At 40.7% G+C, this 15,484-nt stretch overlaps 1 protein-coding gene across 2 annotated transcripts in view; it reads left to right on the forward strand.

The window, feature by feature from the left end:
- The window catches only part of SYT9 (synaptotagmin 9), a 208,748-nt gene that overhangs the window by 137,968 nt on the left and 55,296 nt on the right, over positions 1 to 15,484 (forward strand). For both annotated transcript variants that reach the window (XR_011467032.1, XM_070383860.1), the window contains exon 4: positions 14,814 to 14,934. Coding sequence is in view for 1 of the 2 variants with exons in the window: in XM_070383860.1 (XP_070239961.1) it covers positions 14,814 to 14,934 (121 nt within the window). In the remaining variant the exon portion in view is untranslated. The remainder of the gene's footprint in view (positions 1 to 14,813; positions 14,935 to 15,484) is intronic.

Genomic DNA, 15,484 nt, shown 5'->3' on the forward strand with positions numbered 1-15,484 from the left:
ACTCCCTCTAGAAGAGTGCAGAGACCAGTGAGAATAAGAAGCATACATCAAATGTAGTAATATTAGTCATCTCTTATTTACTGCAGATGCAGACTGTAAATGCTGGGGAGGGTGTGGAGAAAAGGGAACACTCTTACACTGTTGGTGGGAATGCAAACTAGTACAGCCACTATGGAGAACAGTGTGAAGATTCCTTAAAAAACTGGAAATAGAACTGCCTTATGACCCAGAAATCCCACTGCTGGGCATACACACCAAGGAAACCAGAATTTAAAGAGACACGTGTACCCCAGTGTTCATCGCAGCACTGTTTATAATAGGCAGGACATGGAAGCAACCTAGATGTCCATCAGCAGATGAATGGATAAGAAAGCAGTGGTACATATACACAATGGAGTATTACTCAGCCATTAAAAAGAATACACTTGAATCAGTTCTAATGAGGTGGATGAAACTGGAGCCTATTATACAGAGTGAAGTAAGCCAGAAAGAAAAACACCAATACAGTATACTGAACGCATATATATGGAATTTAGAAAGATGGTAACCATAACCCTGTATGCGAGACAGCAAAAGAGACACACATGTATAGAAGAGTCTTTTGGACTCTGTGGGAGAGGGATAGGGTGGGACAATTTGGGGGAATGGCACTGAAACATGTATAATATCATATAAATAACAAATCGCCAGTCCAGGTTCGATACAGGATGCTTGGGGCTGGTGCACTGGGATGACTCAGAGGGATGGTATGGGGAGGGAGGTGGGACAGGGGTTCAGGATGGGGAACATGTGTATACCCGTGGCGGATTCATGTTGATGTGTGGCAGAACCAATACAATATTGTAAAGTAAAAAAAAAAAACTTAAAAAAAAAAAACACTAGACCTTAGATTGGAGAAGGAAATGGCAACCCACTCCAGTATTCTTTCTTGCCTGGGCAATCCCCTAGACAGAGGAGCCTGGCAGGTTACAGTCTACTGGGTCACAAGAGTCGGACACAACTGAGCGACTAAGCACATACACAGGGCTTAGATGGTAAAGAATCTGCCTGCAATGTGGGAGACCTGGGTTCCATCCCTGGGTTGGGAAGATTGCCTGGGGAAGGGCGTGGCAACCCACTCCAGTATTCTTGCCTGGAGAATCCCCATGGACAGAGAAGCCTGGCCGGCTACAGTCCATGGACTCACAAAGTCGGACATGACTGAGCAACCAGGCACAGCACAGCACTAGTTTCCAAATGAAGAAACTAAGAGCAGAGAACTGATAAACTGAGAAATTATGTAGTTTATCTGAGGTTGCATAATAAAGAATCACTAAGACTTCACCCTGTTGTTCCACACGTCCAGACTTCAGGACTTTTAAATAAGAAGTCCTCTTTATGTTTATTTGTTTCAAAGTATGCCTCCATATTTTTTAATGCTCTATTTTATTTTTTAGTTTTAGATTTCTATCAAATTTTGTTATGAAAGTTGAAGATTTAGCTCATAAGTTCACTACACAAACACAGCTCCTCCAACTTCTCAAAATAGTAATATTATAAATTTGTTGAGATAGTTATTGCTATCTGTATCATTATCATGTAAACTTAATTTATAGCTGAACCATATACTGTGATTATGTTCTTTGTTCCACCCAGGAGTTGGTCATTTGTATTTCTAGACTGGCTCTTACCCCTGATCTTCATACTCGTATTTAATTGGCTCCCTGACCTTCCCATTTGGATCGCACATTTAATGCATACAGAACTGAGTTCTTGGTCTTTACCATAGCCTTCCCTGGTGGTTCAGAGGGTCAAGAATCTTCCTGCAATGCAGGAGACCCGGGTTCCATCCCTGAGTTTGGAAGTTCCCCTGGAGAAGGGAATGAACATCCATTCCAGTATTCGTGCCTGGAGAATTCCATGGACAGAGGAGCCTGGTGGGATACAATCAATGGGGTCACGAAGAGTCAGGCACAACTAAGTGACTAACACTTTCACTTTCCCATAGCCCAGTGCCTTCTCCCTCTCCATTTAGAAATGCAAGTTATATCAATTCCGCCTTCTCATTAACTCAGATCAAAAGTACTGGAATCATCCTTGACTACTCTCTTTCTATCATTTATTCTATTAGAAAACTCCGTTGTTTCATCTTCAAAATTTGATGATCTCTCTCCACTGTTTTCTGTAGACCAATCCACATCACCTCTCACCAGGTTTGTTACAGTCATCTCCTAACTACTGGCCCTGCTGCTGCCCTTGTCCCCTCAGACTCATCTCAACACGGAAGCCTGAGTGATCACATTAAAATAAAATCACATTATGCTGTTCCTCGGCTTTAATCTTTTAATGACTTCCATTCCCACTTAGAGCAAAGTTCTTATGACAAGCTGCATGATTCGGTCCCTCACAACTTCTGTGACCACACCATTTTTTCCTCCCTTCTCTTCTTACTATCTCCTTTCTCTTCTGCACACACAGCAGGTACACTCCCACCTCATAGCATCTGTACTTGCTCCTTGATCCGTGTGCAGTTCCCCCCAGTTAGCTGCATTACAGCTTTCCAACCTCATTTCTAAAGGTTTTCACTCAAAAAGGAACTCTATTATGAAGCCTTCCCTACTTAACATTTTATTTAACTCTCCTCAATACTATTTAAGCCCTCTTCTGGACTTTTTTCTTCTCTGCATTGTATTATATGTGTGTGTATTATATGTATATTTATATGTGTGTGTGTATATATACATGTATATGTATGTCTGTATATAGTTGGTTTTGCTCATTGTCAAGCTTTACACATAAGAAATATAAGACTCATGATGGCAAATGGCTTTTGCCTATTTGGTTCCCTGATGGATTCCTAGTAGCCTGAAGAGTGGTGGTGGTGGTGGTGGTTTAGTCACTAAGTCGTGTCTGACTCTCTGTAGCCCTGCCAGGCTTCTCTGTCTATGGGATTTCGAGGCAAGAATACTATAATGGGTTGCTATTTCCTTCTCCGGGGGATCTTCCCAACCCAGGAATTGAATCTGCGTCTCCTGGATTGCAGGTGAATTCTTTACCACTGAGCCATCAGAGAAGTGAAGTTGCTCAGTCGTGTCCGACTCTTTGCGACCACATGGACTGTATCCTACCAGGCTCTTCTGTCCATGGGATTTTCCAGGCAATAGTACTGGGATTGCCATTTCCTTCTCCAAGGGATCTTCCCAAACCAGGGATCAAACGTGGGTCTCCCACATTGTAGACAGACACTTTACCATCTGAGCCACCAGGGAAGTCCTGAACCATCAGAGAAGCCTACCCTGAAGAGTACCTGACAAATAATTGTATCCCATAAATGTTTTTTGAATGAAGAACAAGCAAATGAATTATCTTGATTTTATTTGCTGTGTGGGCTGTGTGTGTTCACATGCCTGTCACTAGCTTGTTCCAAACTCTGTCAGATGTTTAAGTTTCTTAATAAGTACATTAAGTTTTATTTCTTTCTGAGGAGGACAGCGTTTGAGGGCAAAGAGCAAGGAGTAAGTGGAGAGGCAAATGAAGAGAACTGGCACATAAGACAAATGTCCATACAGGCATGAGTCAGTTTCTGAGCTCTCTATACAGCTCCATGGGTTTATTTGCCCCGCACAAATGCTCCACTAGCCCAGTAGCATTCTAGGTAAGTTTTCCTATCAGGTAGACTGCTGCTGCTGCTGCTGCTGCTGCTGCTGCTAAGTCGCTTCAGTCATGTCTGACTCTGTAGACCCCATAGACGGCAGCCCACCAGGCTCCACCATCCCTGGGATTCTCCAGGCAAGACCACTGGAGTGGGTTGCCATTTCCTCCTCCAATGCATGAAAGTGAAAAGTGAAAGTGAAGTCGCTCAGTCGTGTCCAACTCTTAGCGACCCCATGGATTGCAGCCTAACAGGCTCCTCTGTCCATGGGATTTTCCAAGCAAGAGTACTGGAGTGGGGTGCCATTGCCTTCTCCGATCAGGTAGACTAGGATCTCCCAATTTGTTCTTCTTCAAGAGAATCTTGACTGCTTAGCACTTTGCTTGTCCAGGTTAAATTTAGAATCAGTCTGTCAAATTGTAATTTGATTGGAATTACATTTAGCCTGTAGATCAGTTTGGAGAATATCTATGTAATATTGAGTTCTTCCAATCTCTGGACATAGTATATCTCTTCATTTATTTAAACCTTCCTTAACTTTACTCAATAATGCTTTACCTTTTTTCTATAAAGAAATAGTGTACAGTTTTAGGTAAATTTATTCCAGGGTTTTGATTTTTCTGATGCTGTTTTAAGTAAAGGTGGTTTTGTTTTTTTTCCTTCTATTTTTTAACCTTTTTTTCAGGTACATAAAAATTAAATCCATTTTTATTTACTTATAGCCATCAATCCACCAGTCATCAATAAGCATGCTTATTAATTGTAATAATCTATGTATAGCTTTAAATTTTTTTTTTTTTTTGCCATGCCACATGGCTTGTGGGATCTCAGTTCCTTGGCTAGGGATCAAATCCAGGCCCTTGGCAGCAAAAGCACACTAGACCGCCAGGGCATTCCCCCAGGATTTATTTCTTTATACAGGAGAAATAAATGACAGAATGAATTCTTCATGTCAAAACTTTATACCATTTATTTCTTTTCCATACCTTATTTCCCTAGCTAAGGCCTGAAGTACAGTATAGAATATAAGCAGTAAAGTGTCTTATTTCTTATGTTAATTGGGTAGCTTTTCACATTTCACCAGTAAGTACATCAGTGCTGTAGCCTTGCTTTTAGAGGCCCACCATCAGACAAACACATTCCTCTTCTATATCTGGTTTGTTAAAAACTTTTACCATAAATAGATGCTTGACTTTTATCATATTTTTCTACATTCACTTAGATAATTATGTGATTTTCCTCTTTATTACTTTACTATGAACAATCGTATTTTTAAAACGCCGTGTGTAAATTAACCTTATAAACGAGGTAAAACACAAGGAAGTAAAGTGCTGTCGTTTTCATGGTTTTCTTCATTCAGTTTTCTCGTATTTTGTTTAATTTTTTAAAAATCTCACTTCAAAAAATTTGTACATTGTGTCTAATTTTTATCATTTATAAAAGTGTAAAGGTGGATGTAAAGGCGTTTACAAAATAATTTTATTATCTGTTTAGTGTGTTTAGTAAAGATCCATAGTGGTGTTGCATTTCAGCCATGACATGATTATTTTTGCCTTTCTCCCCTACCCCTTTTTACCTATTTTAACAAAGGTTAACAGTTTTTATTTAGCCTTTTCAAAGCTAACTTTTGGCTTCGTTGATTTTCTTTAAATATACTGTTTTTATGTCATTAATTTCTGCTTTTAAATTTATTATTTCCTTTCTTCTACTTAGTTTGGGTTTAATTTGTTGTTCTTTTTCCAAGTTCTTTAGATAGATACTTTGATTATTTTGTTCCATACTACAGTTTTTAAATCTAAAAATTTTCCATTAATTTGATTCTTAAACATTTGTGTGGGGAAAATCCTCCAGTTCTCTTCCTGTGTGTTTCTTTTACTCTCATACGACTACCACACTCACACCTCTGACACCAAACATGTTGGGGTTTTTCTTATATATTTCACAGGCAATTCTGAGACCAGCTGGGTGTCTTACAATCTAACTCAATTTGACACTGTCTACCTGATTAGGGACTCAGTCCCATGAGACTTACCTGGCTTCAAATGCCAGTCACAAGTAGCAAGTGCCCAGAATATCCACAACTTCTGTCCCACTTGGCTACAGTCAGACGGTCCCATGACCTCCTCCTTGGATTCCATTATTTGCTAGAACAGCTCACAGAACTCAGGGAAACATTTACTTGCTTTACCAGTCTATTAAAAGATGTGATAAAGGATACAGTTGAAGAGAGATACATTGGGTGAGGTCTGGGAAGGTCCTGAGCACAGCAGCTTCTGACTGCATGGATCTGGGGGATGTGTCACCTTCCTGATATATGGATGTCTTCACCAACCTGGAAGATCTTTGAAACCAGTACTTTAAATAATTTATGGGGGCTTTCTAATGTAGGCATGGTCAATTATCAGCTTCATTTCCAGCCCTCTCCCGTATCTGGAGAATGGGTGGGGAGTGGTACTGAAAATTTTGAGTTTCTAATCATGGCTTAGTCTTTTTGGTGACCAGTTCCCATCCAGAAGCCATCAGGGAACCTACCCACAGTTGCCTCACTCAAACAGAAGATGCCCCTAGTGTTCTTAGTGCTCTTATCACTTGGGGATTTACAAGGGTTTTAGGAAGCCTGTGTCACGAGCAGGGATGAGGACCGTAAGTGCAATATATTTCTAATTTTCATTGTGGTTTTTACTTGGAACCATGGTTATTTGGAAGTGTATTTCTTAGTTTCTAAACGTATAGAAACACTCTATCTTTTTATTATAGAGTTCTAGCTTAATTCCATTATGATCAGCCCTTATCCTATCTAATATCTCTGCCAGTCCCTGCTGTTAACCTAACTTCCTTCCAGAATGTCTTCTGTGTCATCAACTGTTGATCTCTGGATGAGAATGTGTGATGGTTAGGTACATAAGCGATGGACCACAACCACTTCTCTCCTTATCAGTACAGGAAAATATGTGTGAAAAGGAGGGTACTGTGTATGTATAGTAAAGGACTGGCTCAACAAGCTTGGGGCACCTAAACCCTGCACATTCTACAGAAGGGACTAGACCTTGACTGAAAGAGTGGGTTGTCATGCCCTCCTCCAGGGATTCCCACCCCAGGGATTGAACCCAGGTCTCCTACATTGCAGACAGATTTTTTAACCATCCAAGCCACCAGGGAAGCCCATAATTTATGATGGTTACTTGTTTTTGTTCATTTAAGGGCTCTAGGCTACACTGATCCCCCTCTGATGAAGGGAGTAAAGACTGAGCAGCTAAGATTAGTCATGTGGGTACTGCTTACCTCCCGCAGTAAGAACATTGGGCATCATGGTTTAGGCGAGCTTTCCTCATTGGTGATACTTAGTATGTTTTGTCACACATCACTGTGGGGAGTACCAAGTGCTGTATGTGTGACTCCATTGGAAAAGAGCAACTGGAAACTAATGCCTGATTTCTCTCGGACTCCACCCCATGTAATATTTTTTTTTCTTTGCTGATTTAAATCTGTGTCCTTTTATTGTAAGAAACCATATGAACATGACTTAGCAACTAAACTACTACCACCACCATGAGTATAATAGCCTTTCTAGGTCTTTCTAATGAATCATCAGACGTGAGGGTGGTCTTGTGGACCCCCTGTACGTGTGTGTGTGCAGAGTCACTACAGTGGTGTCCAGCTCTTTGTGACCCTATGGACTGTAGCCCACCAGGGTCTTCTGTCCGTGGGATTCTCCAGTCAGGAATACTGGAATGGGTTGCCATGCCCTCCTCCGGAGAGGAATTTCCTGACTCAGGGATCAAACCTGTGTCTTTTCTGTCTTCTGCACTGGCTTGCTTGCTAAATCACTCCAGTCATGTCCGACTCTTTGTGACCCCATGAGCTGTAGCCTGGCAGTCTCCTCTGTTCAAGGGGTTCTCCAGGCAAGAATGAGGTGGGTTCTTCACCACTGGCACCACCTGGGAAACCCAGTACAGTGGTGCTTAAAAATGATTGAGACTGGGATATCAAAACTCTGTTGATAATGATTCCATGCCTAACTTTATAACCTACTATACAACCAAAGTTCATTAATTTTGGCAATGTTAATATCATACAAGTAGTATTAAAGAATAATTATTCAAAATATCCAGTTATATATATATCAGATGAAAATATGAGGTTGCCCCCACTTCTTCATGAGGATCTTCACAAAATGACAAGCAGTAAAAGATTTTTGCTTTGACCCTTCAGTTATAAATACAGACAATTAAGGATGTCCTAGAATCTGAGGAAAACCAACATCATGAAAGAGAAGGTCCAAGGTAAACAAATAGATCAACTGGTCACTGGAGAAAAAGAGATTAAAGCAAGAGAAAAAAATTCCAATTAACATCAATCACTGAGGACCAAGCAAAATCAGTGAAAACAAGATATCTCAATACCTTTTGGGGAAATTACAGAAGATACAAGTACAAAGTAAAAGTACAAAGAAACAATCTTAAAACCTCCTTGGGGAAGGGCAGGGGAATCTACAAAAGAATCGCATCAAACACCCTAGCTAGAACATAAAGTACTAGAAGGTATTGTGACAAAGTAGAAGATTCTAAGATAAAATAATTTTAACCTAAATTCTGTGCCCAACTAACTTTCTTTTAAGAATTAGAGCACAGTAAAGATTACTCTAACTACCTGTGAACCCTCACTGGAAAAAAAGTACTCAATGACGCACACAAGCAAAATGTACCTTAAAATTGGAGATGATAATGGGTTTTATGAAACTGCAGTGAGAATTGAAAGAAATATGTTGACCATAGTTTAAATGTTTGCTAATACTCTGACTGTGAAACAATGGAATGGGAATAAACCATATTTTGAAAGACAATGTCATAATAAATTCCAAGGGGAAGAAGATTTGGATACAAAATTAACAAGCTTGACTTAATAAAAATATAGAAATAAGTCCCTTGTGAATAGAGGATAGGCATTATTTTTAGATACATTTGAGCACAAATGCATGGGATAGGATAGGATAATTTTTAAGTGGTTGAAACCATCAAGGCATTCTCTGAACTCAAGACAATAAAACTAGAAGACAAAAATATAGTCCTCTGTAAAATCTGTCTTTTCAGAATTTTAAAATTTCCATTAATTTATGTACAGCAAAATTAATCAATTTTAAAAAAGTGTGCAAGTTTGTCACATATATATAGTCACATAACCACTACCATTCGTTCAAAATAATTTTTAATATCTCTTATGACTTTTTTCTTTGACCTGTAGATAATTTAGAAAAGTATTGTTTAATTTTCAAAAATTTAGAGATTTTCTAGATATCTATGGTTGAATTCTACTTTAATTTTATTATTGTTAAAGAACATACTTTGTGTGATTTCATTCATTTTGAATTTAATGAGAATTTTTTAATGACCCAGAATCTGATTCATCTTGCTGAATGTTTATATTTGAAAAGAATGGGCATTTTGATCATTTGATGGAGTATTAATAGGTAAAGTAAGTATCAATTACGTCAGGTTAGTCAATAATATTGTTCAAGTCTTTTATATCCTTAACTTCTTTTTTGCTTGCTTGTTCAATGAATTACTGATAGAATAGTCTTGGACTCTCTAATTCTACTTGTGTGTTTGCCTATGTCTCCTCTTAATTCTATCTCATTGGTTTAATATATTTTGAAGTTCTGTTATTAGAAGCATATGTTTTTAAGATTACGTCTTGATGATTTTAGCCTTTGTCAATGAAATATCACCTTCCTCCCTGGTAATATTCCTTGGTCTGGAATCTTGATATTAATATAACCACTCTAGCTTTCTTTCGGAGAAGGCAATGGCACCCCACTCCAGTACTCTTGCTTGGAAAATCCCATGGATGGAGGAGCCTGGTAGGCTGCAGTCCATGGGGTCGCTAAGAGTCGGACACGACTGAGCAACTTCACTTTCACCTTTCACTTTCATGCATTGGAGAAGGAAATGGCAGCCCACTCCAGTGTTCTTGCCTGGAGAATCCCAGGGACGGCGGAGCCTGGCAGGCTGCCGTCTCTGGGGTCGCACAGAGTTGGACACGACTGAAGCGACTTAGCAGCAGCAGCAGCTTTCTTTAGGTTATTGTTTACATGGCCTAATTTTTTTCATCCTTTAAACCTGTCTTTGTCTTGATATTTTAAGTGGGTTTCCTGTAGACCCACTTAGTGGGTATATAGTTGGGTCTTAGTGTAGTGTATATAGCTGGGTCTTGCTTTACTGTCCTATCAGAAAATTTATATCTTTTTAATTGAAGTTATCAGGTATATACATTTAATGTAATTATCAATATGGTAGTGTTTAAGTCTGTCTTTTCTGTTTGTTCCACCTGTACTTTCATTCCTTTTTTCTGTGCCTTTTTTTGAATTGAGCATTTAGAAGTGTGTTATTTAGTTTCCAAATATTTAGAGATTTCCCAAGTATCTTTTTGTTACTGATTTCTAATTCATTTCCATTGCAGCCAGAGAATATACTTTGAATCTTCTCAAGTTTAGTTGAGACTTGTTTTATGGGCTATAATATGATCTTTCTTGTTCAGTGTTCTGGGTTCACCTGAAAAGATGTGTATTCTGTTGCTGTTTGGTGTTTCTTTAATGCCACTCATTAGGCCAAGTGAGTTGATAGTGCTGTTCAGGCATTCAAATCTCTGACTGTAATTTGTTTATCCTCCCAGTTCTACAAGTTTTTGCTTCAGATAATGAAATGACCCTCTTTTTCCTGATAATATCCATTGCTCTTACATATACTTTGTCTGATATTAACTTAACCACTCCAGATTTCTTTTTATTAGTTTAAGTGTGGCATATTGTTTTTATTCTTTTACTTTTAATGTACATATACCGGTATATTTAAATTATATTTCTTGTAGAGAGCATAATATTGGGTCTTGCTGTTTACTAAATTAGATAATCTTTGCCTTTTATTTGGATGCTTAGATCTTTTACATTTACGTGATTATTGAAAGTATTTTGTTTAAATTTACCATCTTACTATTTGTTTTCCATTTCTATCATTTATATCTCTTCCAGTCTTATTCCCTTTTCCTTTTTTTCTGCTGTCTTTTGGATTAACTTAATATTTTTAAAGCATGTATCTTATCCCTTTTGTTGGCTTATTAACTGCTGCTGCTGCTGCTAAGTTGCTTCAGTCATGTCCAACTCTGTGCGACCCCATAGACGGCAGCCCACCAGGCTCCCCCGTCCCTGGGATTCTCCAGGCAAGAACAGTGGAGTGGGTTGCCATTTCCTTCTCCAATGCATGAAAGTGAGAAGTGAAAGTGAAGTCGCTCAGTTGTGTCCAACTCCTAGGGACCCCATGGACTGCAGCCCACCAGGCTCCTCCATCATGGGATTTTCCAGGCAAGAGTACTAGAGTGGAGTGCCATTGCCTTCTCCAGCTTATTAACTAATTTATAGGTAATAAATTATGTGATTTTAGTCATTTCTTTTGGGTTTATGGTATATGTTTTTAATATACAGCGCCTAACCTAAAGTGATAGTACACTACTTATCTTCAGTACAAGAACCTTACAGCAATGCTAGTTTCATATCTTTCCAGTGAATAACCCCAAGAAAATTAAAATTTCTCTTTCTCAATATTAATTTTTTTAGTCCCAGAGAAGACTCTGAATCTCCCTGTGTGGGTACATACTCATCCCTGAACAGAGGACAGTAGACAGGGGCATGAATACTTTGGACTGAATTCCTGCAGCAGCCCTTGTAGAACTTTATGATACTGGGAAGGATTTCACAGAAGAACCCAAGGATAGGAATACAAAAGTGTGCTAGCTAGACAAAAACTAGAACTGTCCCAGACCACTACAGGTAAACACCACAGAAAGAGTTTACAGGTTTGGCAGGTATAGAATTCACACACATTTGCTATCAGTTCCCTATATATCTTGCAACAACACTGACCTTGGCCACACAAAGCAGAAGCAAATGAAGCATTTCTTTGCATGACATTTTCCTTCCCCTTGTACCCCTCCAGGGCATTTAGCCACCAGTGACACCTCTGCATATCTGATTTCTGTCAAGCTGGAAAAGAAGCCAAACACTCCATACTCTTTTGTATTTGACTTTTATCAGCATTCTGGAAAAATTTTTACTAACAATATAAGTACTTGTGTGTAAGGCAGTGTTCCTCAACCTCGGCACTACTGACGTTTTGGACCAAATAATTCATTGTAGTGAGGGGCTCCCCTGTGCATTGTGGGATGTTTAGCAGCATCCCTGGACTCTACCTACTAGATGTCAGTAACGCCTGCCTCCCCAGTTGTAACAGTTACAAATTTATCCAGATAACACCAAATGTGCCCAGAGGGAGCAAAATTGCTTCTGGTTGAGAACCACTGATTTAAAGGGAATGTTTATACACATCAGGAGCCATAGATTCTTAACCCCAAGTTAGTATGGGCTGATGGGGAAAAAGCAGAGTTAGCATTAGGTTCCATAGCCCACAAACTGGTCACTTCTCAAGGGACCACATCTGTTGTCACCATGGCAAAAACAGCTTCCGGCACCTGGAAGAGAGCAATGCCCAACAACCACAACAGATGTTAAAAGAGAAGCAGATGGATGGATGAATGGATGAAGGACAAAAAGAAAAATGTGCGTGATTATTCAGTGTTGCTCTGGGGAAGGGAGTGACTTAGGTGGTATGTACGTAAGAAAAGGAGATATTTTACTATTATACTTAAAAACATTTGTACTTGAATTTTATCACTCTTACTTTCATAGTTTTGATAATTTTAAATGATTTATTTTTAAAGCACTTGGAAGTCAAATCAAGCCTTTTCTCCCTAATAAATCTTTAATTTGCCTAGGTTTTTCTTTTAAGTACAGAAGTGGACTTTAGCCCTGGTTCACATTCTGAATATACAACCAAATCTGAAGCATATTTTTTTTCTTTTAACTCATGAGCAAACAGCAATATAATGTAAATATTTGTGAATGAAAGAGGTTTATGTTGGAGGAAAATGTACTTAACACAAAAGTAACAACACAGTACATTCAGTTGTGTGCCTTGGCCTTGAGGGTGGGGACTGGAGTAGATACATCGTCACATCTCCAGCCCTACAGAGCTTGTGCAGTGAGGGCCCTCAGAAATCGTATGCTGAAAAAAATGATGCTAGAGCTTCATACACGTGGCTTTGGTTGCTCCTGTTTTACTTTGTTCAGACCAAGATTATTAGGGCAGGATGAGAGGAGAGCAGGCTTGAGCCCTCTGAGAAGAGTCCTCTGAGAAGAACAGATGTCTGGGCCTTTCTGCTTAAGGCAGACAGAAGAGGTCCAAGGGCAAGGGAATAGGCCAGGGAGTGTAAAGAGAAAAAGGTAATTTATGGGGACAGTTGTTGCTCCTCTTTTTCCTCTGCTACTAGCCAGAAACTGGATCAAACCCTTCAGTGACAGCAGACCTTCCTTCTGCAGTCGAAACCCCCAGCAACACAAAACTGTCTAGCCCCAGCCCATGTGACTCCCCACTCCTGTAGAACTGTCATCTCTTCCCTCACCTCCACCCCAGAGGTGAGGCCCAACTACCTAGGTCTCTTGATATCAGGGCTTTAGGAGCCAGAAGAGCCTGGCATGCTTTCGAGGGGAGGTCATTTATTTACACAAAGCAGGCAGAGCTCAGGGATACAGAGCAATCCATCTGCCTTAGCGACCAGACAGGCTCCCTTCACCTCATCCTCCTGCAGAAGCAGTCAAGGAAGGAGGATGGGTGAGGTGACCTTCCAGAGCTGAATCTGTGCTTCTAAAAATAGAAGCATCCTTGGAGAATCAAGGAGGGGAGGAGAGGCTATGGATGTTGAGGGCAAAAACCGGAGACCCCAGAGCATTATCATTATGAAGCTATATTAATTAGACCCAGACACCCAGCTTGATAACCTCAGGTATCGCAAAAGTTGAAACGAACTGGCTTTTTTCTTTTTTCCCCCATTTCTGGTTGTATTTTCCCTGGGCTAAAAAGGAGAAAGAGAATGGTGTCTTCTGACCTATTTGATTGGCTGCACATTGCCCGAGATGTTTTCCCCAGCAGAGGAAAGTGGGGCTTCTTAGAGACACACCAAGGGAAAGCAAAAGCTTAAGCAAAGTGGGAGCCAAGCAGCCAGCAACTGGGGGCTGTGGGACCTGGATCCCCTCCTATGTCTGCCTGTCTGGAGATTGCATAGGGCTGGGCAGGTGTCCAAGTGTGTCCAGGGCTGGGGATGTGTGGGCTCAGGGCTGCTGCTCTGCAGGGTCCTTGTCTAGAGAACTGTAGGTACTAGTGTTTGCAGGCCTCAGTGAAGTCACATCCTGGGTCTGCACAGGTTGTGAGTGACCAGGTTGTGTGCAGGGTTCTTGTGGGTAGAGGGGTGTGTGTGTGTGTGTGTGTGTGCACACACTCGCATGTACGTGTGCATGCACTCATGTGTCGGGATGGAGAGTGTTAGCAGGAGTGTATGGAAGTATTGCAGCAAACTTGGTGGGGCCCATGTAGGGAAGAGTGAGGGATTGTCGGGGAGGGATGCATATGGATGGTGACTATCTGTGTGCCTGTATGAGGTTTGCGGGAAAAACTGCGGGCAAAGCTATGTAGGAAACCAGGGATGAGGAGTCTCCAAGGGGCTGTATGGAGACCCATTTGAGAGCATGCACGAGGCTGCGGAGGGTATATAAGAGCATGTCTGGGATGCCTGTGAGGCAGACAGCACTGCTGGGTACTCTGTGTAGCTTTGTCCCAGGGGCTGTGTGGACTATGGTGGGGATATGAGTGAAATCTCATGGGGGTCTCCATGGGGATAGTTAGGCTGTGGGGGCTTCTGTTCTCTGTGCAGGGCTGCAGGTAATGAGACAGAAGGGACAGAACCCAGACGGTCTGCAGTTCTGCCATCTAAAGATGAGTGTGTTTCCTTAGGGAGGGGGCTCCGGAGGTAGGAACATTTCTTCTTCTTGTGATTGACTATGTGAAGGGAAAAGACATGAGGGATTTGGGAGATGAGCAGAAGGACCAGTGCAGCCCCTTGCAATGCTGCCCTGCCCCTGCTTCTGTGTGCACCAGGCTAAAGACACTTTCTTTATTATTATTATTATTTTATGTTTAAGATTTATTTGTTTTTTAATTGAAGGATAATTGCTTTACAGAATTTTGTTGGTTTCTGCCAAATGAAGATATTTCTAGTGCTTCAGTTTGTGCTTTCTCAACAGGACAACGTGGATCTTGGAGAACTGATGTTTTCCCTCTGCTATCTTCCCACGGCTGGCAGGCTGACCATTACCATTATAAAAGCAAGGAATTTAAAGGCAATGGACATAACAGGAGCATCAGGTGGGACTATCTCAAATTCACATTTCCTCCTACAGTTCTTATATAGCACCTCATGAAGCTTCCAGTAGAGTGATAAAGGTACATGGACTTTGGAACCAAACTGCCTAGGTTAAAACCTAGTCCTAGACCTAATAGCTGTGTGACTCTGGCAAGTCAGTCTGTCTGGGTTTTAGATTCCCCATCTGTAAAAATGAGGATAATAATAGTGTCTGGCTGTTTGTGTTGTTCAGGATTATGATGCCTAAGAATGATGCCTGGCGCACACTGAATGCTCCTCGGTGTTAGCTCTCATTATTACTACCAGTATTCCCTCTTAGGTCTTCTCCTGCACGTGACTGTGGACTGGACCCACAGTTTGCACATGCTGATATATCTAATTGGGTCTTTCCTCAGATACAAGCAGTTGTCACCTCAGGCTTTTAGAAGATTGATATCCTATATCCTTCTATCAAAGGTCCATCAGTGAACTATGCAGTTTGGTTTTTCCAGTGAATCAAGCATGCACCTTTAAATTTTAAACCCTCACAGGGGGACTTCCCTGGCAGTCCAG

This window comes from Bos mutus, chromosome 15 (assembly GCF_027580195.1).
Source record: "Bos mutus isolate GX-2022 chromosome 15, NWIPB_WYAK_1.1, whole genome shotgun sequence".
NCBI lineage: Eukaryota > Metazoa > Chordata > Mammalia > Artiodactyla > Bovidae > Bos > Bos mutus.